The sequence below is a fragment of the Tasmannia lanceolata genome, unplaced genomic scaffold (assembly GCF_043159265.1).
Source record: "Tasmannia lanceolata isolate RefF3 unplaced genomic scaffold, GAP_Taslan_0.1 ptg000008l, whole genome shotgun sequence".
NCBI lineage: Eukaryota > Viridiplantae > Streptophyta > Magnoliopsida > Canellales > Winteraceae > Tasmannia > Tasmannia lanceolata.
In genome coordinates, this window is record NW_027518685.1 from 48,281,350 (window position 1) to 48,307,798 (window position 26,449).

Below are 26,449 nucleotides of genomic sequence, written 5' to 3' on the forward strand. Positions count from 1 at the left end.
TAACCTTAATCGATCATATTTTGACTAAATGATCACAAATTCTTAGTAAGGAAAGACACCCAGGTTAAGATCTGCCCTTGATCTAACGATTTACGGAAATCGGGTCTCGGAATGGAATCAGGTCCCGGGCTGTGAAGTGACCCTAGCTTATTTTGTCCCGATTGATGATCCGTAAAGTCAGATCGAGATATTAATGACCTAAAACATATAAATCCATGATAGAGGGGCTCTCACATGGATTTAACACACTAAATTCACCAATCATGGTATTTTTCAATTTTTCGGATCTAATCATCTCACCAGGTACATCTCTTTATCATTTCGGTTTTTCAGAAAATTTGAGGATGCATACTTTACCAATGAAATTCCACGGATCAATATATTAGGTTATTGTTGGTTAAAGTGTAGCAAAATGAGGGTGTCTACACCTACTCCACTCTTCTCAAGTTGATCTCTTGAGGATTCCACAAGAATTTTCTTTTAAAGAACTTAAATACGGCGTTCCTCCCGCCAAGTACAATTCGAGCTTCAAAGCTCCAAGGGTCTTAACTACGGCGCCCTTTGTAGCTCGCTTGCCTCTTAGTAGGCTGATTAAATGTAGATAACACTCATTCTCACTCAAGAAAATGAGAAACAAGTAAAGTCCTAAGGTCTCTCAAGAATAGTCTAAAGTAAAAGGCACAAGAGAGAAAATGAGAGTGATTTTCTTGTTAAAATGGAGTGTAAACCCTTATGAATGCTCAATGAAGGTTAGGTAAGTTATTAAGAGAGTTCCTTAAGGCCCAAGTGGAGTATATATAGGAGAGTATGAAATATGGCATTTTTAAACTCCCCAACGGTCATTACGGAATTGCCGCTCGGAATTCCAAAGTGACCGTTGCACTTTAATTTTTTCAAACAAAACCTTTCACGGAACTCCGAGAAGGCCAATTCCAGCAGATTTTTAATATTTAGTTGCTGATTATTTTTTGGCCTTCGGAATCCACTTCTATCTTGATGAATGAAATGTCATATGGGTCCAAATTGTGAGGACACTACTATGATCATTCACTTGTCCAATTAGGTTGATTTGACTCCATTTTTGTCAATTTTTGTTGATTTAACTTATTTGTTTTTTTTTCACAAATTCGTCTTTCTATTCTTCCGCTTTCGAGTTGCCACGATGGTATGAAAAAAATAGAAATATTTAGGGAACAAGTGTACATTTTCATTTTCATTTTCTTATCTTATGACACCACACTAATGTAAAATCAAATATAAATCCCATCCACCCGTCTTTTAGAAATAAAACGTTTTTTTTTTTTTTTTTAAATTACACTTTCAAAGGGCATTAAGACGCCAATAAGAGAAGTTGAAAGAAGTGTAAAACAATTTGAGTTGTCCATTATCAAAACAGGGTAATCTCCGTACTGATGACCTCCAAGACCAAAGTTTGATCTAACAAAGAAGACCAAATGGTTTTTTTTTATGTTGAGGGTGATTTTTTTTAATGCTAGAGGGAGGGTTCTACAGTTGGTTGGACAACCATAACACCCAAATTATTAGCCAAACAGCGTGGTTCTCTGTATCATTTATCCCCAAAAAGAAACTTTTGCATTTTCCTAACATTATCCGCACAAGAAAAAAAAAAATGAGAGAAGAAGAAAACGAATCAAATAACGCCATGAATACAATATAAACATTGAATTAGTTTTGATAAAGCCACTCACACCCCGAAATGCATTTTGAAAATCAGGGCATGATGCTCTTCTCAAGAAAATCTCCTGTGCTTTCTCTGCCATGGATAGAGTCCTATGGAGAGATAGGAGAGAGAGACTTCCGTATCAAATGTACCAAATACCATCTTACACGTATCAACACGACAGGCTATTTCTGCCCACGCGGAGAATAGAAACGCCCTCAATATAGAATAGAAACATCTCGCACCCCAAGCCATACATCCGACCCATCCGTTGATTGCCACGTATGTATTTATCCCATGACATGCATGATGATGGATGACAACATGGGGTTGGGGGAGAATAGAAGGAGACGTGTCTTCTCCATAATTTAGGACGTTATAAGGTCTAAAACGGCAGAGGAGAGAAACGGAGGAATCAAAGAACTCCGTCGTCTGCAGAAATAAAAATAAAAATAAAAAAAAGCCCTCCCTTTTTTCCCATTTCTACCCTTTCTTCCCATTTCCTCAATAACAATCTCGTGGTTTTCCAATGGAGGCGATTTAGAAAGCAGGTACGCTTCGTTCCGGGTGTTAGTTTTTTCTTTCCTCTTTAGGATTTTGTTGATCATTGGAAGGAAAAGGGGAAAAAAGAGAAAAACAGAAAACATTTTTGTACAGAAATTGAGGAATCGGTTGAGCTTGGATCATGGCTGTTGTGGAGAATGCGGGAGTCGATTTAGGGATGAACATAGGTGGTTCTACAACTAGAAATTTTGAAGCTGAAAGTGCTAATTCTTATGATACTGATCAACAAAAACAGAACCATCTAGGAGTTCGGATGGCGGATCCTAATCTCCAACCTAATCAAATTATACGCTCACACGATCAGACCTTTCACATAAAGGTCCACCAATTGACCAACCATAAGCCCCAGATTTCGCATGGGCTTCATCAGGTCCCAAAGAATGGAATCTTTCCCCAACACAGTTCGAATGGGTATGGGCATTCAAATGGCCTAGGTGAAGGTTTCAAGAGGGATATGAGGGATTTAGAGGAACTACTCTCGAAGTTGAATCCTATGGCCGAAGAGTTTGTCCCGCCATCCCTAGTCAACCATGGATCTGACCTGGGTTTCTATTTGAACAATTTCGTGATGCATAATGTCAGTGTCAATGGCAATGGCGATGTTATTAGACGGGTAAGCGAATTGTGTTGTGTTTTGCGGTTTACTCTTCTTTTTACAAATGGGTTTGGTTGTATTTCTAGTTTTGTGCTTGACTTGGGCTATATTTGTTCAGAAAAAGAATACCTATATTCAAGGAAAGCGGCGAATTAACAGCCGAACGAGCAATGCACAGCGAGAAGAGATCATTCGGAGGACTGTATATGTTTCTGACATCGATCATCAGGTATATAGCATCAGTTTCCTATATTTAATTTATTTATTTTCTAACATTGTAATTGGTTTGGTAGGTTTCTGATTAAATTTAGGCTAAAGTAAGTTTGTTGTGGCAAAAATGAAACTATAGCGTATTTGAGTACTTGATATTCACGCATTCTTTTGGCCCATTTTATCTGTTCAGTTATTGATTATGATATTGTGATTTTTCTATTCGTGTTGCAGTGTATTGTTGGTTGGTTTTTGATATCTCTCATCCCTCACTTGGCATCTTTCTTTGTATTGTTGGGTAATTTGTTGCTTTTGCTTAAGATCAAAAGTCCTTACATTCAGCATGTTTTATCATTGGATGTTTAGGTCACTGAAGAGCAGTTGGCCGCCCTCTTCATCAGCTGTGGACAGGCAATCCCATATTTATTTTCACTCATCTATATGCTGCTTTGAGTTTGTTTTTAACTTTTTAAAGCCTTGTGTTCTGAAGTTTTTTGGTTTTCTGGGCTCAAGGTTGTTGATTGCCGTGTATGTGGTGATCCGAATTCCGTTCTCCGCTTTGCTTTTATAGAGTTTACTGATGAGGGTAATTTCCGCAACTTATTCGAGCTTTTGATTTGCATTTTGATGAATTTTCCATGTTTATATTTTGAAATCTTTTTAATGTGCCTTCATGGATTGTGCGACTGTAGAAGGTGCAAGGGCCGCATTGAGCCTGGCAGGAACAATGCTTGGATTCTACCCAGTTAGAGTGCTTCCATCAAAAACAGCTATTGCACCAGTTAACCCAACATTTTTGCCAAGGGTGAGACTTTCTCGTGATTGATGATTGTAAATCTCTTTGTACATGCATTGCTACCTTAGTCCTTATTTTCCATGATTTCTCTTAAAATTTTGTCGCTAACTGTCATTATGGTCTATAGTCTGAAGATGAACGTGAGATGTGTGCAAGAACTATTTATTGTACAAATATTGACAAAAAGGTATGATTTAAAATTATTTGTTATGATTGAATTGGTCATGTAAGTGGATGACAAACCTGTTTATGATTAATGTGTTCATTTGGTGTAGGTTTCTCAAGCAGATGTTAAACTCTTCTTTGAAACAATATGTGGAGAGGTTGGTGGCTGCTATTTTTAATGCACTTCAAATTATTTTCATCGTTTATGTTATTCTCAGAAAAGAAGGGACTGATGAGCACATTTTATATGGTGTAGGTTTATCGCTTGAGACTGCTAGGAGATTACCACCATTCTACCCGCATTGCTTTTGTTGAGTTTATAAATGTACGTATTTATTGTTTATTTATGCATAGGTATTTACTGCCTCTTTATCTTATTTGTAATGGAGATTGGTGTTTCTACACAAAATGAAGCCCCAATGGACTGTTGAGTGATCTCAATAGCTGTTTTTGAGATAGTTTTAAGCTTTCAAGCACGAAATTTGATATTTAGAAGTTAGTTGTCTTATGAAATTATCTTAGACAATATTCATGTAAACCAGCATGGCAATCCTTTGTTTTAGCGAGTGTTTTTTGATCAATTCTGTTGTGCCACGCTGATACTTACCAAATGATTTGAGACATAAAAACTATTCATGGTTATATGTTTCTCTTTGCAGTGTGATCTGATCTGCTTTTCTGGCTGCCATTTATGGCGTTCAATGCTAGTTTGTCATGAGCACACACACACACACACACACACACACACATATATATATATATATTGAGTAGCTTTGTTGCCTTTGAGATTAGGTGAAAGCTACATTAAAGAGAAGAATACTTGTTACGAGTACAATCTGATCAGAACAGTGGGACCTTGTAGAACTCTGCCCCTTTTTCAGCTCCACGATGAAAATGTTCACTTGTTGAAATTCCTCTAAGTTACAGACACGCAGACACTCTTGTATATCTTTTGTCACACATCCTCATAGAATACTTTATATGATTATTTAAGATTGTTTCATTTGTAACTTTAGGCTCATTAGATTTGAGCGGGTAGTTCCTAAAATTTAGCTCATCCCAACACCTTCACATGCACCCTTGCTAAATATCATAATAAATTTCTCAGACTTAGTGTTGGGGAAAGTTGCCTTATTTTCCACCCACGAGAGTTGCTTGGGTGGGAAGGCAATAAGACTAAATAGGAAAGTTGGCTTTTTTGGGTTTTGGTTTTGGAACACAGAAGATACATAAAAAGCACTTGATTTTTACTCTCGTGTTTTTGTGTGGTAACACAAGAGAGAGAAAAAGGGAAGAGAGGAGAGAGGAAGAGAGAGAAGGAGAAAGAAGTGGCTATTCTTCTTGGATTTTCTTGTGCTCTTCTTGGGTATTCTCCAAGGTTGCCAGGGCTGGATTCGAAAACGGGATTCGATTCGAGATTCGAAAGCGGGATTCGAAGGTTCCAGGGATGGTTGGGAGCGGGATTCGATTTTTCGCTTGGGAGTCGTCGGGGATTCCCCGTGGATTCGTCGGGGAGTCGTCGGAGAGCGATAAAAAATTAATAAAAGATAAAATTTAAGGAAAAATCTAAGCATTCAACTGTATACCATTAAATATAAACATGATTCTCCAAATACCGAAATTAATCAAATTATAACAATTTTTCATTTAGGACCCAGGAGGCTCAAGACTCCACCATTAAACAAAAAATTCAGTTTCCAAAAAGCGAAATATCAAAATTATTACAGAATTTCTCCAGTATTTTCAAATAAAAAGAAATAAAGTTAAGCTTTTCTCTTTCCTTTCGAATAAATATGATCAGTTCGTCCTCCTCCTTCTCCTCTTCCTTCTACATTTTCTGCAAAGGAAAAGTTTAAATAAATGAATTAATATTTATAAGACTAATATCTTCACTGAGAAATTGAAAGTGTTAAAGATTTTGTACCTCCCCTTGTACGTTCTCCACGACCCAGGAAACTAGTAAAACGACTTTGAGTGTTGGATGGTCTTCCAATTTCAAGTTCCGAGCTACTGACCACTCTTGGAGTCCCATATCCTGCAGCTTCGTCATTGTCGTCTAAATCATGAATAGTGAGTGAAGGACTTGAAGGTAATGACTGAGATGACGCACGAAATGTAGAAGGTCTAAGGAAATCATCATCAAGATCCTGCCATCGCATATCCTCAATTCTGATAGAGGAGTCATCCATAACTAGGAGCTCTGGGTTGATGTCCCATTTTCTATTTGGTCCTTCTTTGTATGCAGCCGCATTATATCTAAATAATAGATTCCAAATTAAATAAATAATCTGACATAAGTAATGAAAAACAATTATTACATGCAAAAACGAAACAAACTTAAACCTGGATAGGAGTCGAAGATTTGAGTGGATGTACACAAGGGTATCAGCACGATGTGAATTTAAGCGGTTACGCTTTACATTGTGAATGAAGCTATACGTGCTCCATACTTTCTCTGCAGAAGATGTGCTGATAGGCTGTGAGGGAATTTTGATGGCCACTGACTGTAACTCTGGTACATGACTTCCATGAAAGTTCCACCATTTGGTCACACACACATTGGGATCTTTTGCATCCTCCCTGGCAAATTTACTGGAAAACCTTCCAACCCTTCCTATGAAATCATATAACTGACGTCTAATCGTACCACTCATCTCATCATCAGGGGAGAGATCCTTAATGGCTTCATATACAGCGTCCATGATTTCAGGGTCTTTATTTGAAAATAAAATTGAATAATCGATCAGTTGGTAACATAAATGAAGATAAATACAATTACATTATGAAAATTCACAATATGAGAAGCAATTACATACCTGGGGTGACTCGTTTACCACCGCCTGGTGCTGGAATATTGCGATATGCAGGGTCATAATATTTTGGAGTGAGTACATGAGCCAAGGCATGCATTAGAATATTCATCTTCCCCCATCGTCCCACCACAATACCATGAATATGCTTGTACATGTCAGGCACATCTTTCAAGTTATCTTTTATTTGTCCTAACATATTGTCAATGCCTTCGTACACTTCTGATATCAGACAACCTTCCTGGTCAGTGAACTTAATCATTTTATAGATGGATTTCGTAATTAATAATGCCAATTTTATGTTCGTCCAAAATTCATCAGAGACTACACAAGTAGTTGTCATCTCGCCCCTCTCTATCATCACTTTGTCGGTGCAAGCATTCAACCAATCTTTCCAAGAATCTGTTAATACTGTCATCTGCAACGTCTCCCTTACATCGAGAAGTCTCTTAAGTGTAGTATAATGAGTTGCAAATCTAGTCTTCGCAACTTTCAGCAACTCAAACTTTGAATTGCTTCTAAATATAGCAAGAGCCTGCGAATGATTGGTAATATATTTGACGACATCCTTGCAAGAACGGTAAGTCTCTCCAATCCAACCTAGGTGGTTATGCTTGGTCAAGTCTTTGAATATCAAATTTAATGTGTGAACCACACAAGGAGACCAAACTATGTGGGGAAAAACTTTATTAACTTCTGTCCCAGCAAGCTTGCAATTGGCTGCATTATCTGTCAGCACTTGCACAACATTAAAAGGCCCTACTTCTTGAATGGCATCCAACAAAAACTTTGCAATGTTTTTCCCTGGTTTCTCGACGGCAGAGAAGTCGTGCGCATAGAGAAACATTGAACCGAACATATTCGATGCCAGTACATTAATCAGGGCTTTGTTCTTCACGTTTGTCCATCCATCAGAGACAATAGAAAGCCCATGTTTAGGCCATTTTTCTCTCAGAACACCTAGATCTCTTGTTACATTCTCTTTCTCATGGTCCAATAAAGTTGTTCTTGCTTTCTCATAAGAAGGCAACTTGTATCCAGGCACAAAATTAGCGGCAATTATCATCTCTTGAAAATATGGAGATCGGAGGACGTTAAAGGGAATCCCATTGGCGGCCAAAAATCGCAGCACTTTATGATCAACATCGTCTCTATCTTTTGCTCTAAAAGACTTGCCAATTGGTGATTCACCAACCTTACTTGAAGAAGTCGCAGCAGAGCTGGAAGACTTTGCAAGCATGTCTAACCGTGATTTCTTCAGTGGCTGTCTCCCAGGTAAATTCTCTGCTCTTTGGACTTGGCTTCTGATGTGCTCTTGTAATTGTCTGTCTTTTGCAACTGCACTGCAATATGCTATTCCTTGACCTTGACCTCTTGGTGCTTTCACAAGGTGTGCGTGCACCCTTGTATACGTCCCAGTGTAAACCTTCTTACAGTGCTTACATTTTCACTTTTTGGTTCCCCCATGTCCTTCGCCAGCTTTCTTTCCTTTGACTACGTGTTACCATAAAACTGTCGCTGACCTTGCGTTCGGACCCAACACTATGTCCTCGTCATAATCTTCTTCCACATATTCTTCATCATAGTTGTATTCTAGGCCCCCTTCAAAAACTATGTCATCATCACCTACACCTTGGCTTTGAAATTCTTGGTCGACAGTCTCGTCCATCTTTCCTCAATTGCCTCTGACAAAATGAAATTGTAAAACATTTGAATAGTATAATAGATATTTTCTACTGTGAGTGTCTTACATGCATGCATGCAAGGGTATGCAGCGGTAGGCTCAGGGTTGGGTTTCCATGGGAATTCCCGAGGGTATTCACTATTTTGCAGGGGTAGGTTCAGGGTTGGGTTTCCCGTGGTGCAGTGTCGAATCCATTGGATTTATATCCAACAGACCGTCTTACGTGGGAATTCCCGAGGGTATTCACTATTTTGCAGGTGTAGGGTCAGGGTTGGGTTTCCCGTGACGCAGTGTCGAATCCATTGGATTTATATCCAACAGATCGTCTTACGTGGGAATTCCCGAGGGTATTCACTATTTTGCAGGTGTAGGGTCAGGGTTGGGTTTCCTGTGGCGCAGTGTCGAATCCATTGGATTTATATCCAACAGACTGTCTTACGTGGGAATTCCCGAGGGTATTCACTCTTTTGCAGGGGTAGGGTCAGGGTTGGGTTTCCCGTGACGCAGTGTCGAATCCATTGGATTTATATCCAATAAAGTTAACTACCATTACATAAGCCCTATTTGAGAATACAAAATAGTAATCAACTAATTAACTATTGCATAGATCTGTTACCCCTTCGGCAAAATACATCATCAAAATACAAATAAATCACCCCCCTTGCACCGCTCCTAGAAGCAGCATTTGACTCAGGAGCACCACTTGCCTCACCACTTGCCTCACCACTTGCCTCACCAGCCCCATACTATTCCCAAAAATAGTTGTTCACCTCTCCAGAGGTGGGGTTGTCCTGAACGACAACGATGGTTCACCGATTCCAGTCTCTATCAATTGCATTCACTGTCCTCATCTTCAAGGATTGAGGGCGAATGGAGTCCGGTACCGAAACATCCATCATCGCTATGTAATGTTGGGCTCTAAAGTACTGTCGGAGGATCCGCAGAGGCAAGTAAAAGGAAGTGCTCTGGAACCCCATTATCCGAACGCACTTCTGACCAGAAGTCTCGAGGACTGCAGAGGAAATGGGAGCCCATGGGAGAGTCCACTCAATGTCCTTACTTTCGCGACCCTGAAGCCATATAGCCCAACTGTTACGATCATCGAATGAAACCAACACCTCCCGAGTATTAAAACTCCTCGTCCAGGCTCGTCTTGGCAAAGGTGGTGGAGCCAAAATTCGTAATCTCTCCACTAGCCAAACATCATTCAAGCATTTTTAATAAATCATCCAATACTTACATAAAGAATGACAGAACTTCCCGAGAAGTCAGACTCAGATCCAGTAGATCGGCGAGCACTATCTAGGCTATCAAAAAGTTCCGCTAAGACAGTAGGGCTAGATTTGCACCTTGGCGAACTTGATCAACCAAATCTACATAATATAATGGAATTGTTCTGATGACTCTGATCGGCCCGGAAAGAGAAACATTGGATAAGCACATAATGTTAATTCATTTTCACGGCAACGACGATACTCCATATCCAGTTCTCTACCCGGTGAAAAGACTTGTACTAGCTTATGTACGAAGATACTACTTGCCTGACGGTAGTGACCTAGGGACTTCTGTGGCACGCCAATCAGACGGCTCAATGCCTTATCATAGCCTTCCTTAAAGGAAGGCTTGAACATGGGACCATCAGGAGAAATGTGGAGCATCATGCAAATATCTTCATGAGTCGGACAAAGCTCTTGCATTCCAAAATGAAACACAAGCAAATCTAGATCCCAACAACTGATTGCGGCACGAATCAAACCCCAATCAACACAGATAGTGGCAATATTGCGTAAGCTGCATAGGCCCACCTTGCCAAGATTAACTCCTTCCACTTGATGCAACCCATGGATCCATGCCAGTAAACCATTGTTAGAGACTTCAGCCATTCCGCTCGCCATCACTCGTAAAGGCCCCACGTAGGCTCGTATGTAGTCTCGTACAGTCGTACTATTATCAAATGACAAATGATAAACAATATATCTTATTAGCTCAAAAGATAAGCTAATAAGATAGGCCCATCGTAAGTTAGAGACAAATTGAGTTTGTACTTTGTACAACTACAATGCTACAATCAGCAATTCAGGACATTCAATTTGAGTCGGAGACAAAAAATCAGCAATTCAACACATTCAATCATAAACAATATTTGATAAAAATATTTTTGCACAATGCTACAATCAGCTCATTCAATCTAAATAATATTCAATTTTGAACTCAAACTCAATTCTCAAATTCTAAAATTCCTAAATGTAATTTTGAATCAGTAAACACTTTTGGAATCAAAATTCACATCTCATCTAAGGAATATCAATTTGCAACACCTTTAGTGCCACTAACAAGATCATCCATCAGCCCCCTATTTAGCCAAGTATAGTTTTTTTTCAAAAAGGACAGTGGGGCAACTTCTTAGGATAAGCCAAGTATAGTTCCAAAGTTCGAAGTCCAAACCAAATGAATGGTTTGGATCATCTTATCAAGTGGGCTCCACTATACTTTTGGAAAATCACTCAGTCAGTCAGTTGTGCAATATTAAAACATGGTAGTGCTAGTAGCCAAAAGCCACTGCCAAACCCAAATGTATTTTGATGGGCCACGGCCAAAAGGACTACTGTATTTTGATGGGCCACGGCCAAAACCCAAAATGTATTTTGATGCGGGCACTCATCACTTTATTAAAAATTTAAAAGTATGGTATGGCCTGCACTACAGGATGATCCAAACCGTCCATTAGATGGGCCACGGCTTAAATAGGCTGGGCCCCAAAAATCATTTCCATAAAATTGAACCTAACCCTCCGATCTGAATGTTTGAGGGTCGATCCTAACCCTCTATAGATCGGAGGGTTAGGATCAACCTATGGAAATGATTTTTGGGGCAAAAACCTTTTTAGGCCATGGCCCATCGGACGGTTTGGATCTATAGAGGATTGATCCTAACCCTCTATAGATCGGACGGTTTGGATTATCCGATGGTGCGGGCCATGCCATACTTTTTAATAAAGTGAGGAGTGCCATTAAAAAAAACCGACAATTTCACATAAACTGTGTGAGAATGGTTTCTCACAGAAACCATTCCCACACAGAAATGAGAAAACCCATCCCTTTTTTAGTTTTTTCAAAAAAAATAGAAAAAAATATCAAATACATACCTTTTCGGCTTTTCTTCTTCTTCTTCTTTCTTCTTCTTCTTCTTCTTTCTTCTTCTTCTTCTTCTTTCTTCTTCTTCTTCTTCTTCTTCTTCTTCTTTGCCGGCGGGAATCACGGGGCGACAGTGAGAGAGGAGAAGGGGAGTGAGAGAGGGGCGGCAGTGAGGAGGAGAAGAGAAGAAGAAAAGTTGGTTTTTTCCTTTTTTTTAGGGTTTTGACTTTTATTAGCTTTTAAAATGAAATTACAAAAAAAACCCCACTCAAATACCCCCCTTACTGTAAAAAAATGGCCATAAATGTAATTTCCCGTCAAAAGTTGGGATTCGCGTTTCCCATTACTAAAAAAACGGATTTAATGTAATGGGAATCACGGTTTTAACTTATGTGATTCCCGAATCCATACGAATAAAAACCGCAGATTTTATTTTCATAAAACGCGTATTTACAATTCCAGAATCGCGATTCCGGTGGAAACAGAATCGCGATTCCCAATTTAGGATTTGCGAGTCCGATGGAATCGATTCGGGATTCCCCATAATTGGGGAATCGAATCGAATCACGATTCGGATTCGCGATTCGGGGAATCGCGAATCCCCACCTTCAGGTGCGAATTCTGCTTCCTTTAGTATTTTCTTCTTGGGTTTTTTCTCGGGTTGCTCTTGGTGTGCGGTCTTGGGTGAGAGAAGCAAGGAAAGGGTTGCGGGTTTGTGGGTTTGAGATTAATCCATTGTAATCCTTGTATTTTGTTTTTTCTCATAGTGGAAGATTGTGTTTCTCGCCTGTGGAGTAGGCTTGGCCGAACTACGTAAAATCTTGGTGTTCATCTTGTGGCTTGCTTGTTATTTTTCTTTTCCGTTAAATTTGTGCACGACTGGATCGGATTGCCCCGTGGATTTTCTCAATAAGTGGTATCAAAGCTGTGGTTGGAGCGATCGTCGAGGACGGGTGGAGTGATTGTGGGTGTTGTGGTTCGATCGTGGTTAGAGCGATCTTTGGGAGTGGAAAGATTGTCCAAGAAAGATTCTCGTTCGAGGTGGAGTGCTACACCGTGAAGTGCGGAGTAATCTTAGATGACAGTAAAATCAAGTTCTACTCGGTCAACATCAACAGATTTTACGAAAATGGCAGTTTCACCCTATGGCAGATGAGGGTGAAGGACATCCTAGTTCAGCAGGGCTTGGCTATGGCGTTGAAGGGAAAGGATGGGAAGTCGGAGAAGATGACGGATGCCAAGTGGGAAGACATTGAGTCGACGGCGGTCAGCACGATTCGACTATGTCTGGCAGATAACGTCATGTTTAACGTTATGGAAGAGGAAGATGCGCCTAAATTATGGGAGAAGTTAGAAAAGCTTTATATGTCAAAAAGCTTGGTCAATCGGTTGTATCTGAAGCGGCAATTGTACGGGTTGAAGATGTAGGAAGACGGAGATCTTCTGGAATACATCACGATGTTCAACGGGCTTGTGGATCAACACACAAGGTTGGCAAAAAGTTGAAGGAAGAAGACAAGGCCCTTTTGCTTCTTACTTCTCTTCCTGATTCGTATGACAACCTGGTGATGACTTTATTGTATGGTAAGGATACGATAAAGTTGGAGGAAGTCACGGCGTCGCTCTTATCGAATGAGATGCGGAAGAAACATGTTCTTAGTGGAAGTGAAGAGCATGAGTTGGTTCTTCATGGTGGGAATCAAAGAGGAAGGTCGTCTGACAGGGGATCTGTAAAAGGCAGGTTAAGATCCAGGGTCGGCGGAAATGGCGTGCAGTGTTACCGTTGCAAGGAATATGGCCACATCAAGCGGGATTGACAGAAGCGAGCTGACCAGGTGGACAATGGTGCTACGAATACTGTGGTGGCGGTAACAGATGAATAGAGTGAAGAGTTTGGAGACGTTCTCATAGTCTAAACAAGTAATGACACTTCTCCTCATGATGAGTGGATTTTAGATTCAGGGTGCTCTGTTCATGTATGCTCCAGGAGGGAATATTTTGATACGTTCCAAAAGACAAGGGCGGGTGTTGTGTCCTTGGGTGACGGGTCTACTTGTGAAGTACGAGAGTTGGGACGGTGAAGATCAAAATGTTTGATGGAGTGGTTCGTTCTTTGGGTGGTGTGACGTATGTCCCAAAGATGCGAAGGAATCTAGTGTCTCTTGGCCAGTTGGACTCCAAGGGTTGTAGGTTTTCAGCTGCAGGTGGAGCCATAAAAATCACGCGCGGTTGTAAGGTTCTGATGAAAGGAGTGTTCGTAAGATCTCGATGGCTAGTTGGAAACGGAGTGGTAGCGGGTGTACGCGTAGGGTCTCTTTCGCAGTTGGTGCAGAGACAGGCTTCCAGGTTGCAGACGACGGTGAGAAGGTGACAATACCTACGTTGGGGAGGATGGATCGAGATCCCTCTTCAAGGTTGACTAGGTGAGTCAACGAGTTGGCAGCTACACATGTGCATTGGCCGTATCGTTCGAATCTGGAGGAGTCAGAACCAAGGTGATTCGAGGGTGTGTAGCTGGTACTTTGGAAGGCCAATGGTGGTTTTGTGGCGATAGCAGACTGGTGACAACATCAACAAAAAATCTTCAAGTGGCTGGGAAATAAGCCAAGGTGGAGATTGTTGGGGAAGGTTGCCTTATTTCCCACCCACGAGAGTTGCTTGGGTGGGAAGGCAATAAGACTAAATAGGAAAGTTGGCTTTTTTGGGTTTTGGTTTTGGAAAACGCAAGATACATAAAAAGCACTTGATTTTTAATCTCGTGTTTTTGTGTGGTAACACAAGAGAGAGAAAAAGGGAAGAAAGGAGAGAGGAAGAGAGAGAAGGAGAAAGAAGTGGCTATTCTTCTTGGATTTTCTTGGGCTCTTCTTGGTTATTCTCTTCTTGGGTTTTTTCTCGGGTTGCTCTTGGTGTGCGGTCTTGGGTGAGAGATGTAAGGAAAGGGTTGCGGGTTTGTGGGTTTGAGATTAATCCATTCTAATCCTTGTAGTTTGTTTTTTCTTATAGTGGAAGGTCGTGTTCCTCGCCCGTGGAGCAGGCTTGGCCGAACCACGTAAAATCTTGGTGTTCATCTTGTGTCTTGTTTGTTATTTTTCTATTCTGTTAAATTTGTGCACGATCGGATCGGATTGCCCGGCCGATTTTCTCAACACTTAGGTCAAATACATCAGTTTGGGGACATGTTTGAGTGTGATGGGCACTTACGATTTGGAGCCTTGTCTTCAGTTTCTTCCACAGGGTGTTCTAAAAGTAGCTAACAAACTTCACATATTGATCAATACTATTGTGGAAGTGAAACATTGTGTAAGCACCTTGTTCTTCTTGAAAAACAAATCAGCTATTTGAGATGCATCCAAAGTTTTTCGAGATTCTACGATGTGAGCCATCTTGGATATTTGTTTGATTACAACAAGAATGCAATAATTTGTCAGCATTGAAGCCCAGAAGAAAGTCCATGCTTGGTCTACCTATATCCAAGGTGAAGAGGTTATTGGAAGTGGTGAGTATAATTTGGTTCTATATGAGATTCTCCATTGTTAGTCAGTTAGTATGTTCGACATTTCCTCATCACTGCCAAAAAAATTGATCCTCCACAATTGAAATTGGTTGATTTGACAAAATGACTGCCCACATCTTCTACTGAAGTTCACAAATAATTATTTTTTCGAAATGGCAAAATAATTTCATTAAACAAGGAGAGGGCTGAGATGGACCACCCCAAAGAATACAAGATACAATGATACAAAGATAACAAGAAAACCCTCAAGGAGGTAAGAAATCAAACCACTCCAGACCCAACCAACTAACACCATCCCTATCATTAGAGGATCTCCTCACATAATAAAAAACAATAGAAGATCTCAAAATAAGATCATCTATTTCATCAAAACGAAGAAAATCTCCCAGGAGGCAACACTGATCCACGCAACCAATAAAGTTCACAAATAATTTTCTCTCATAAGCTCCTTCAGGGTTGTGGGATTGAGTAGCAGGAAATTGTAGCCATCACGCATTAGGAATGAAGAATGCTAACAATCAACCCTTTATTAATTTTCTTTAACACCTTTGAGAAATATGAGTCCTTATATGGCCCATTCATGATGTCAAACCCAATGATTTCAACAGTCATACCTTTCAACAATGATGTTCTTCAGTTCAAAGCATTAATGGCTTGATTTTTTTGCTCTTGTGTTGTGCTTTAATGTAACATTGCACTCTTGGTGCACTCTGTTTTGCATGTCGAGGGCTGAGCTTATGCTGATCCAATTAACTTGAAGCCTCATGATCAGAGACTAAAGTAAATTCTGAGAGTAGAGGAATCCTTAACATTGCATGTGGTCAAGGAATTTATTTATTTATTTTTTTAAATTTATGTGGTCAAGGAAAATTTGGACTTTTACACTGGCCTATATTCGTTTGCGGAAGGTGATCGACCGAGGTCTGATGGGGAGGATTTCAGCATGATTGAGGACGCAGACCAAGTAGCCCTTGAAAATACCCTCTAGAAAAAGGAATTTGTCTATGTCTTTTCGCCCTTAGCCAAGTTTACGATCCCTGGTCTGGATGGATTCTGTTTATTCTTCCAGATTTGCTAGGAAGTGGTGAAAACGATATTTTGAACTTAAGGCTTTTTATGAAGGTTTGGACTTGGATAGAAGTATGGGTGCTACATTTATAGCCTCTATTCCTAAAAGTGATGGGGTAGTTAATATAACGGACTTCAGTCCAATAAGTTTGGTAAGGTGTTTATACAAGCTCCTGGCAAATGTGATGGAAGAGCGGTTGAAGGTCTTACATAAGGTTATATACACTAATCAATTTGTTTTCTTTCTTTTTTTGAATGGTAACTAATCAAACTGCTTTCATTCGGGATCATTTTGATTGTGCATTAATTGGTAATGAGGTGGTGCACTTTTTCTTCAAATGAGGGAAAAAGGCATTGTCCATAAACTGGATATGGAGACATCCTATGATAGGGTGGAATGGGATTGTCTAGACTATTTAGTGGGTCAGATCGGATTTGGTGAGAAATGGAGAAATTGGGTGCTGAGGTGTGTGTCGTTTGCTTGGTTTTTATTTATTTTGGTGAATGGCTTTCCCAAAGGCTTTTTCAAATTTTCTTGCGGTTTGAGGCAAGGTGACCCTTTATATCCCTTTCTCATGGTTATGGCAGAAACCCTTAGTAGAATGATTGATAAAGATGTGGTGAATCCAAGTGAAAGATGTGGTGAAGAGTGTGAATCCGAATCTCATTTGTTTACAAGAGACGAAGATGGAGTTAATAAATAGGAATGACTTAAGAAGCCTGGGGATTAGAGCTGAGTGGGACTTTTCTTTTGTTGGATCGGATGGTGCTTCATGGGGTATTTTGATTGCTTGGGATGAAAATAATTGGAGAAAACTTGAAGTGTGGTGGGGTAGATTCTCAGTTTCTATTTCTCTTCGAAGGGTGGAGGATAACTCTTTGTGGCTTTTCTCAGGTGTTTATGGGCCTGTTCTTAGGGCGGAGAAAAGGTTCTTTTGGGAGGAGCTGTAAAGGATCAGGGGGGTATGCTCTTATCCCTGGGGTATAGGGGGGGACTTCAATGAAGTGAAGGAAGCTGGAGAGAGATTGGCGTGCCAGAGATCAAATCAGAACATGAGGGATTTTGCTGATTTTATAGGATAGTTCGAATTGATTGATTTACCTTTATATGGTGCTAATTTCACTTGGTCTAGAGGTCAAAGTCAAAATTGGCTTGATCGCTTTCTTATTTGTCCAGGGTGGATTAATTTGGTTCCCGAGGTATTTCAGAAAGCTATAGCTCATTCAGTGTTTGATCACTGTCCTATTCTTCTTGATCCTAGGCTGGAGTCTTGGGGTCCACCTCCTTTCAGGTCTAAGATAGCGTGGCTAAACATCCCCCATATGGAGGAAAGATTGGGAGATTGGTGGGTTTCTTTTCAAGCTGAAGGTCCAGCGGATGAGGTAGTCGGTCAGAAGTTGAGACATGTGAAGAAAAAATTGAAGGAGTGGGTGAAGGAAAGAAAGTTGCAATCTCAGGGAAGAAAGAGTGGCTGGAATATCATATTATGGAGTTGGCAGCATTAGAGGAGTGTGGTCTTGTCTCTGAAGAGGACCAAGAAGAGATGGGGAGGATTAAAGAAGAACATAAAGGCTTGTTGCTCCATGAGGAGATCTCCTGGCGTCAAAAATCTAGCGTGGACAAAAATACCGCATATTTCCATGCTATGGCCAGTGCTCGTAGGAAAAGGAAAAGAATAGAAGCCTTAAATGTGAATGGCAATAGGTGACTTGAAAGGATGGTATTTCTAGTTTTATTTTAGACATCTACATATTGTTATATACATCTGAGGACTGATTCGGCCTATCCCAGAGGATGTGGAATTTACTAGTTTGAGTTTGGAGGAGACCTCAAAGTTGGAAAGACCTTTGAGGAGGAGGAGATTGAATTAGGGCTGCTTTCATTAGCAAAAGATAAGGCCCCCGGGCCTGATGGCTTTTGCCTAGCCTTTTTTCAATCTTGTTGGACTTATGTCAAGAGTGATATCTTGATATTCTTTTCTGAATTCTATGAGGGTCTGTCTCTTAATAGGCGAACCGGTGCTACTTTTATTGCATTAATCCCTAAGGTGGAGGGTGCTTCTAAGGTGTCGGAATATCGCCCTATTAGCCTAGTGGGGTGCTTATATAATGTCTTGGCTGATCGTATTAAAGTGGTCCTTACTTCAATTATTTCAGATAGTCAGAGTGCCTTTGTCTCTAATAGGCAGATTTTGGATCGTTCCCTTATTGCTAATGAAGCTATTGATTCATATTTACGAGATGGTTGGGGGGAGTATTATGCAAACTGGATATGGAAAAAGCCTGCGATAGGGTGGAGTGAGATTGCTTGGACTACTTATTGGGGAGGATGGGTTTTGGTAGCCGCTGGAGAGGGTGGATTAGAAGGTGCGTCTCTTCTGCCTGGTTTTCTTTTCTAATAAATGGTTCTCCAAAGGGGTTCTTCACGTCCTCTAAGGGATTAAGACAGGGAGATCCTCTATCTCTGTTTCTTTTTGTTATTGTTGCTAAGACCCTTAGTAAATTGATGAAGAAAGGGAGCGAGTTGGGTTTGTTTGAAGGCTTTAGAATTGGCTGCGATAGAGTGGAAGTGTTGCTCCTTAAATTCGCAGATGACACTGTTCTTTTTTGTGCTCCTAATGTCAACCAGATTTTGAATCTAAAGGCGACTCGTAGGTGTTATGAGTTGATTACAGGTCAGAGGTCTAACTTTCAAAAGTCTCGAATGTATGCTCTGAATTCTTCTATGCGTGAGGCTTGTAGTTTTGCAAAATTTTTGGGTTGTTTGTTGGAGAGCCTGCCTTGTTCCTACTTAGGGCTTCCTTTTGGGGTTGGAAGACCTAATAAACCTCTTCGGGACCTGATTATAAATATAATTGAAAAAAGATTGGAGACATGAAAAAGGAATATAGTTTCGAAATGGGGTTGGGGGGGGGGGGGGGGGGGGGGCGCTAACTCTTATCAAGGCGGTGTTGGCTAACATTCCTATATATTTCCTATCTTTGTTTAAATGCCCTGTGAGTGTGGTGATGAGAATTGAACAGATTCAGCACAGATTTCTTTGGGGAGGGGCAGACGATAAGAAACGCATTCCCCTGGTGAAGTGTGTCTCCTGTTTAAAAGTGGAGGTTTGGGTATTAGAAGAGTCAAAGAGTTTAATCATGCTCTAATGGGGAAATGGTTATGGCGTTTTGGTGAGGAACAGACTTCTTTATGGGTTAAGGTGATTGGGAGCAAGTATGGTTTTTCGGTAGGAAAGTGGGCTTATGCCAATTCATATAATAAGAAAGGGTTGACAGTGTGACGGGATATTTTAAGGTTGAGTCATGAATTTGGTAAGGGTGTAAGATATAAAGTATATGTGGGGGACCGTATTAGATTCTGGATGGATGCGTGGTGTTCGATTGATCCTCTTAAGGAGCTCTTTCATGATTTGTTCATGGTAGCCTCTAGCAAGGAAGTTCTAGTCTGTGAGTGCTTTGTCAGGGAGGATTCGAGGGTGGTTTGGAAGCCGAGTTTTGGGAGAAATTTATTTGATATAGAGTTGGCTTCAATCACTCAGCTGCTTCATTTGATTGAAAGTTGCTTCATAAAGAGGAGTGGGCCAGATAAGCGAGTTTGGATTCGGGACTCATCCGGTGTTTTTTCTGTCAAATCTTTTTATTTCCACGTAGTTCCTAGTTCTTCTTTCTCTGTAAAGGTCTGGACCTTCCGTTGCCCTCCAAGGTTGAGTTTCTTTAGTTGGGCAGTGAGTTGTGGGCGTATTTAGACAATGGAATTCCTCAGGAGAAGCAGTATGTGGTTAGTGGATCATTGCCCGATGTGCCTGGAAGACGTTTGATCCATTGATCATTTATTCATTCATTGCAGAATCGCGAGAGATTTGGAGTCTGATTCTAGTTCAGTTTGGGATCTCCTGGGTCTTCCCAAAATCAATCTCTGAGTTAATCAAGTCTTGGGAGTGGGTTCCTTGGAAGAAGAAAGGAAAGGTCTTATGGAAAATTTGTCTTCTAACCACTTGGTGGGTTATTTGGAAAAATAGAAATTCAAGGGTTTTTGATGGGGTATCTAAATCTTCTTTTTGGCTTTATGTTAAATTCATAGCATTATCCATTTCGTGGGCGAGAAGTATTCTTATGTTTAGATTTGTTTCTTCCTTTGATTTATGGGAGGGGTGGCAGATTGTTTGCAATGAAAGAGGGGGGAAAAATCATATTGTTCAGCGGTGGGAAGCACCTGCAAATGATGTTTTAAAGCTTAATTTTGACGGATCTAGTTTGGGCAATCCAGGGCCGGCAGGTATTGGAGGTTTGTGTGGAGATTCTCTCGGCTCAGTTTTGTGGGCATATTCAGGCCCTATTGGTATTTGCGACTCTAGCGGAGCGGAGGTTAGAGCGGCTTATCAGGGTATCAAGCACCTTGACAAGAATCTTTATGACAAGGTGATTGTGTAAGGTGACTCTTCAAAGGTAATTAGTTGGCTTTCGGGGTTGGTTGCCCCTCCATTGAGGTTTTTATCCTTTTTTGAGGAGATATCAGATTTAACTCTTGGCTTCTCAATTATTTTTAGCAGATTCTGAATCTAGCTAGATCAGGTGTTAGTAGGGCGGATTTAGAATGGTTTGATTTCCTCCCTCCTTGAGTTTGTTGTATTTTTTCTTTCTTTGCCTTGTAATCTTTGAGGACCTACTCGGCTCGCTGTTCATCAATATACCTTATTATCATTTCAAAAAATAAAATAAAAAATGATTGATTAAGACATAAGGCCGGGTCTTATTGAGGGATTCAAAATTTGGCATCCAGGGTTTCTTGTATCTCATCTTCAGTTTTCAAACGACCCGCTTGTTTTTAATGAAGCAGATGATGGAAAAGTTATGAAACTAAAGCAGTTCTACGATGTTATGAAATTGTGATGGGGCAAAGATTTAACTTTCTCAAATCAAGGGTGCTTAGTATTCACTTGGCAGAGGGTGAGAGTGCCGGGATGGCTAGATACTAGGGTGTTCAGTGGATCAATTCCTTTCAATCTACCGCAGGCTTCTGCTTGGTGAGGGAATAAAAAAGTGTGGGATCTGCTTGGTGAGGGAAGACCTGAAAGTGGAACCTTGTGTCATTGAGAGGCAGAATAAGCGGTTATTGCCAATATCTTCATCTACCAATTATCGGTTTGCCACTGCCTGATGAATATTATTAACCAGATTGAGCAGATTCAGAGAAATTTTCTTTGGGGGCAGCTCTGAGGAGAAGAGAAACATTCACCTTGTTAGTCGGGAGGAGGTTGACGCGGCAGTAGCAGAAACTTTTTTGTTGACTGGAGGGAAAGGGACTAAAGCGTAGAAAAGGGTATTTGAAAAGGGTGAGAAGGATATTTGAAAGGGTAAAAGGGCACCTAAAAGAGCATGAAACTAATAGAAATCTTTCTTGTAGGTCAAGAGAAGGTGTAGGGAATTCTACGGGTGAATTAGGGAGGCTCAATTGTGATGGAAAGAGAATATGGTTCGCAAAGGTGGAAGTTCTTGTGTTCAAAGAAGATCAAGAAGATTTGTTTGGAGCAATTGGGTAGTTAGAAAACAGGAAGGATTGTTGGATGTTAAAGGATGGTTTATCTGGTTGGTTATTTAAGGCTGTTAAAGAGATCAAAGATTTGGATTTTGGTTACAAGAAAGGGATTTTGGGTAGCTGGAAATCAAGATCAAGAATTTGTTTAAGGTGGGTTAAAGTAGGCTTGGATAGGGGCGTAGTCAGTGGGAGCAATGGGTGATGTTTACTTGGAATTTTGGTTAAAGATGTGCGTAGTCAGTTGGAGCAAAATGTGATGTTTACTTGGAATTTTTGTTAAAGATGTGGGTAAACGAATCTGCATCAATATGCAACTGTCATGGGTCTGCGGATTTCCCACCTTCAAAGTCTTCTGGACGAACTTGGTAAATGCTCCTCTTAGTTGAGCTTTGCGGGGTTGGGCTGACAATGAGATTTGGATGAATCAAGCCACCCTATGATCTGATGGAGGGGAGGGACTATGAACGTAATACATAAACAAGTAGGAGGATGCATTTTTTTTCATCATTTAGGAGTTTCAAGGCTAGACAAATAGGTTGGGGGGCCAGTTTGAGGATGGGCGAAGAAAAAGTTCCCTAAAGGAATAGAGATTTTTTTGGTCACCAAGATTTTGGTTCCTTGAATTTTGGTGGATGCAGGTGGAGGAAGATGATGGATGTAGGTTGAAATGATCGTAATGCAGGGCATTTGGCTTGGCATGGTTGGGGAAAGTTTCTTTTTGATTGGAGTGTAAGAATTGCATACGATATGATTCAGAAAGAAAGGGCCTAGTTTTTTGTTTAGCCTTTCTGGCTCAGGGTATGCCCTGGTCAGTTTTATTTGATACTATGTAATGTCAGGTGGGACTCCTGGTCCCCATTGTAATTATTATAGTATCAATAAATTATGTCATCTTAAAAAAAAAAAACAAAAAACGAATCTGCATCAATGGGCTGCTGTTGGGTTGGTAAACAACCAAAAAGTAGGTGGTTTGGGGAAGCGATTGGTGAAAGTGGGCTGAGAAAGAGTTTTGTTGGCTGCTATGTATGGTGGTTTAGAAAGGGATTTGGGTAGCAAAGCTATGGAGGAAAGGTGTTGGTAGACTGGATTTTAAGAGGCTGTTCACAAAGGGTGAGAAGAGGTACTGGTTTAGTGATGAAAGGTTTGGCCAACTCCAGGTGTGTGTGGCGGTTGTACGGTGCATAAAAAGAAGGAAGGGGGTTTACGGTTGAACAAGGGACTGTTGTGGGTGAAATTTCTGGTTCTTGGGAGTCAAAACAAGGTGCAAGGATGACTAGCTAGGAGGGGGGTTTGTTGGTAACACAAGTGGGATGTGGAGGCTCTCGTTGATGAAAAAAAATCTTCAGCAATGGGAAAGGGATGCTGATGGTTTAGAAATCTTGAATATTGAGTAAAACTGGTTGGTGAAGGTTTTTCAATCGTTTAAGGAAAGGGGAAAGGGACTGGTTCGTGTGCGGCTAATAGGTAGAAGGGAAGGAGTTGGAAATTGTGGGAGATTCTGCGCCTCCTGCATAAGATGATTTTGAAACCCGAAAAGGGCGGGTTTCGATGATGGTTGCTGTACCAATCCAAGCGAGCAGATGTAAGATGGCGTAGAAGAAGAAAAACTACAATCAAGGTTGTGTTGCTTCTCTGTTCCAGGGAAGAAGATGAAGATAAAAGAGAGATTTTTCTTTGTTCCAGGGAAGAAGATGAAGATAAAAGGGAAAGATTTTCCACCAAAATTCAAATTTTATTCATAATAATTCAGCCATTGAATTCTTGTACAGCCTACGTATTTATAGAGCTTTGTACATTTCCTACTCTCTCAGTGTTTCCTTCTACTGAAATTATATTTAGAAAACAAAATGGAAAAGAAAACTCCTTAATTATCTCTAAAATTCCTAAAAACTCTAATAAAATTCATCCAAAATGGAGCAATTACAAATCCTAATAAAATTAAATGGATTTGCTAGGGACCATCGCAGAAGGCATTTCGCGGTTGGGCCGTGCATGTGAGACCAGCCAACTCAGGTGAATTAAATGAATAAGACAAAATCTGAGCATTTGTGGCTGCTCTCACATGCAGCGGCCCAACCGCGAAATGCCTTCCGTGATGTGATGGTCCCTAGCAACCTCCAAAACTAAAACAGTTAATAATTTTACCAATAGGGAAATTCTAAATAAAATAAAAAACTAAAGCAAATAATTTTGGATCCTTGTGAAATAAGCACATTGTGTCGTTTGATATCTGAATGATCTTGCATTGATTGGCCTTCGGGTAATATGATCAGTCATCCTCTTGGCTCGATCGTCGATCAGTGTCATCCGTTGCTTCATCCGACGGCCCGAATTGGTCCGATCATGGCTATGGAGTTTTTAGCCTTAGAATGACATAGTTGCACTGGCATCAGAGTTGTACAAACTTATCACGCCTGGAGCATTAGTCTTTTGAAGGTTGAAAGAGGTTACTCAAGCTCTAATACGTAAGTGGCTTTGGAGGTTTGGCTAGCAGAGAAATCAGCTGTCGAAAGAGATTAGTGTTAGTAAATATGGGATTTACGCTAGCCATTGGATTTCTTATCACTGATTCAGAAGTAATGGATTGATGGAATGGAGCAATGTTTCAAAACGTGGATGCTAGTCAAAACGCGATCGGAGAAAATCCTAGTCGACTTGGCATGTTGCAGTCGAGTACTTGGTTTACGCGGTCATAACTCGGGAGAGTCAAAGGAGTTTTTATTGACTCTGTAGGGCAAAAAGCGGAACACGGTAGCAAAATGTAGAACACGACCGAGGAAAATGGGAGTTGACTTGGGGGAGTCCACGATGATGCAGGGGAGTTTTAAAACCATGGTGTGGAGTGATATTTTGTGGCAGAAGTTTTAAGTATAATGAATGGATCAGGTACAAAGTTTACAAAGGCAACATAGTTAAGTTCTGGAATGATAAGTGGTCTCATGGATTGGCATTGGTGAAGTTGTTCCAGATCTCTTTGGGGTGGCTTCCAATAAGGAGGCTTTTGTCTAGGATTGTTTTGAGTGGAGAAAGGGTAGCATCTTGTGTCAGGTGAACTGTAGGTGGAACTTCTTCAATGGACAGACTTGATCGGATGGTTTCACTTTTTGACTTGTTGTACTCTTGCTATATCAAGAAGTATGGTTAGGCTAAAAGGATTTGGATCTTGTGGTCGTTGAGGGTCTTCAGCGTCAAGTCTTTATATCACAGGTTTGTTCCTAGCCCTTCTTCGTTGCATATGGCTAGTGTGTGGTGCTTTTTCTGCTCCCTCAAAGTTTTCGCTTTTGGGTGGTCTGCCTTCCAAAAGAGAATCCTAAGGTTGACCATTTGTGAAAGCGGAAGTTTCACATTGTTGACCATTGTGGCTTGTGTGCCATGACGGGGGTTTGGAGTGTATTCTCAGTGGGGCATGTGTTTTCTCCTGAGCTATTTGACTGCTGGTTGTTCGCTCCTTGGCCAGAAAAGGGGAGGATCCTGTGGAAAAATTTCTCATCGGCTACGATATGGGCCATCTCGATAGAAAGGAATGATCAGGTCTTGAAGAATTTGGTGAAAAAGTTGATCAATATTTTTATGAAAGTTGCCTCGCCCAACTATTTCTTGGGTGAAGGTTCTCCCTTGTTTCAGGTTTACTTTGTATTCCGATGTGTGATGGTGTAAGCAAGCTCAAACTAAGGAATGGAAGTTACGCGAAGGGGCACCTCTGATTGTTGGTCCCCTTCTCTTTGCTTACCTTTCGTGAACTTCCCCACTCACTCTTATCTTTACTCAAGGAAACCACATTATGTGCTGTATTTTCTTGAGAATGAATTCTGGGCAGAGTCTAAGGTAACGACACTATTTCAGTGCTTTTGTTACAGTAAACTGACGACTAGTCTGGCTGTCTTGAGTGATAAGCACTACTAAACCTCAATTCAGTGCCCTACATATGCGGCGACGGGTTACAAGAGAAGAGGGGTTCAGATCAATATCTATGACCTTTAGGGGACCTTTATCTCATCTGAGTTGGCCTAGAGGAGGGGGTTGAGGAACGAACACACGCATTTGACCGCCTTCTTGTCCACCTTCTTGTCCAACTTCCCTTTGGACGGTTCAGGCATGTGAACATAACAGACAGCCAAATACTTGCAAGCTACCAACATCTGGTACAGAGATCCATTCTAGCGCTCTCAATCGTTGCTTGGTGGCTAAGGCACGATAGAAAGATAGATCTGCCACATCTCTCCCCCATCAATCGGTACTAGTTATTGCCATTTTCATTCCTTGACCTTATTTGTCCGATGAGAAATGCGAAACAAAAGAAGGAACCGTTTAACGCCGTGATATATAATAGCTGTGGCTTGCCTTTTTTCGGGCTCATGAGGACTGAGGGTTTCATGAGATATGCTTTGATGCTGTCGAAAGCATTCTGGCAAGATATAGATTTACTCTAGTGGGGAGAGGAAGGAGGTCCTTTCTCCCCAGTGGTCTCCTCTTGGCCCTGGGTTGCTTAAACTTATCTTTGATGTTATGACTCTAGGTCATTTTGATGTGATATGGGTATTTTGGCCATTTTATGAGATAAGGATGTTTTTGTCATTTTCTATGAAAAATAGGTGTTTAGTCATTTTTATGAGATATGGTATTTTGATCAATGTGTTTTGTTCATTTTTTTATAAAATTTGTATTTTGATAATTTTCTGTGGAGGGCGAG

At 40.7% G+C, this 26,449-nt stretch overlaps 2 protein-coding genes across 2 annotated transcripts in view; one reads left to right on the forward strand and one right to left on the reverse strand.

Moving 5' to 3' along the window:
* Nucleotides 1-1,737: 1,737 nt before the first annotated feature.
* LOC143885346 (polyadenylate-binding protein-interacting protein 12-like) overlaps nt 1,738-26,449 on the forward strand; it is a 47,522-nt gene continuing 22,810 nt past the window's right edge. Inside the window, exons 1-8 of the mRNA XM_077389474.1 lie at nt 1,738-2,858; nt 2,959-3,069; nt 3,417-3,461; nt 3,564-3,636; nt 3,743-3,855; nt 3,974-4,033; nt 4,122-4,169; nt 4,268-4,336. Coding sequence (XP_077245589.1) covers nt 2,367-2,858; nt 2,959-3,069; nt 3,417-3,461; nt 3,564-3,636; nt 3,743-3,855; nt 3,974-4,033; nt 4,122-4,169; nt 4,268-4,336 — 1,011 coding nt within the window. The 5' untranslated portion in view covers nt 1,738-2,366. The remainder of the gene's footprint in view (nt 2,859-2,958; nt 3,070-3,416; nt 3,462-3,563; nt 3,637-3,742; nt 3,856-3,973; nt 4,034-4,121; nt 4,170-4,267; nt 4,337-26,449) is intronic.
* On the reverse strand, nt 5,775-6,727 carry LOC143885582 (uncharacterized). The gene is made up of 3 exons (XM_077389795.1): nt 6,355-6,727; nt 5,936-6,267; nt 5,775-5,848 (listed from the first exon to the last, which is right to left on the reverse strand). The coding sequence occupies exons 1-3, from the start codon at nt 6,711-6,713 to the stop codon at nt 5,775-5,777; spliced, it is 765 nt and encodes a 254-aa protein (XP_077245910.1). The 5' UTR covers nt 6,714-6,727.

Bases quoted from the DNA above. Each gene is read 5' to 3' on its own strand.
- LOC143885582 (XM_077389795.1), bottom strand. From the start codon at position 6,713: ATGGACGCTGTATATGAAGCCATTAAGGATCTCTCCCCTGATGATGAG. The intron at 6,268-6,354 runs GTTTAAGTTTGT...TCTATTATTTAG, and splicing joins AATCTTCGACTCCTATCCAG to ATATAATGCGGCTGCATACA. The intron at 5,849-5,935 runs GTACAAAATCTT...TTTCCTTTGCAG, and splicing joins TGGAGAACGTACAAGGGGAG to AAAATGTAGAAGGAAGAGGA.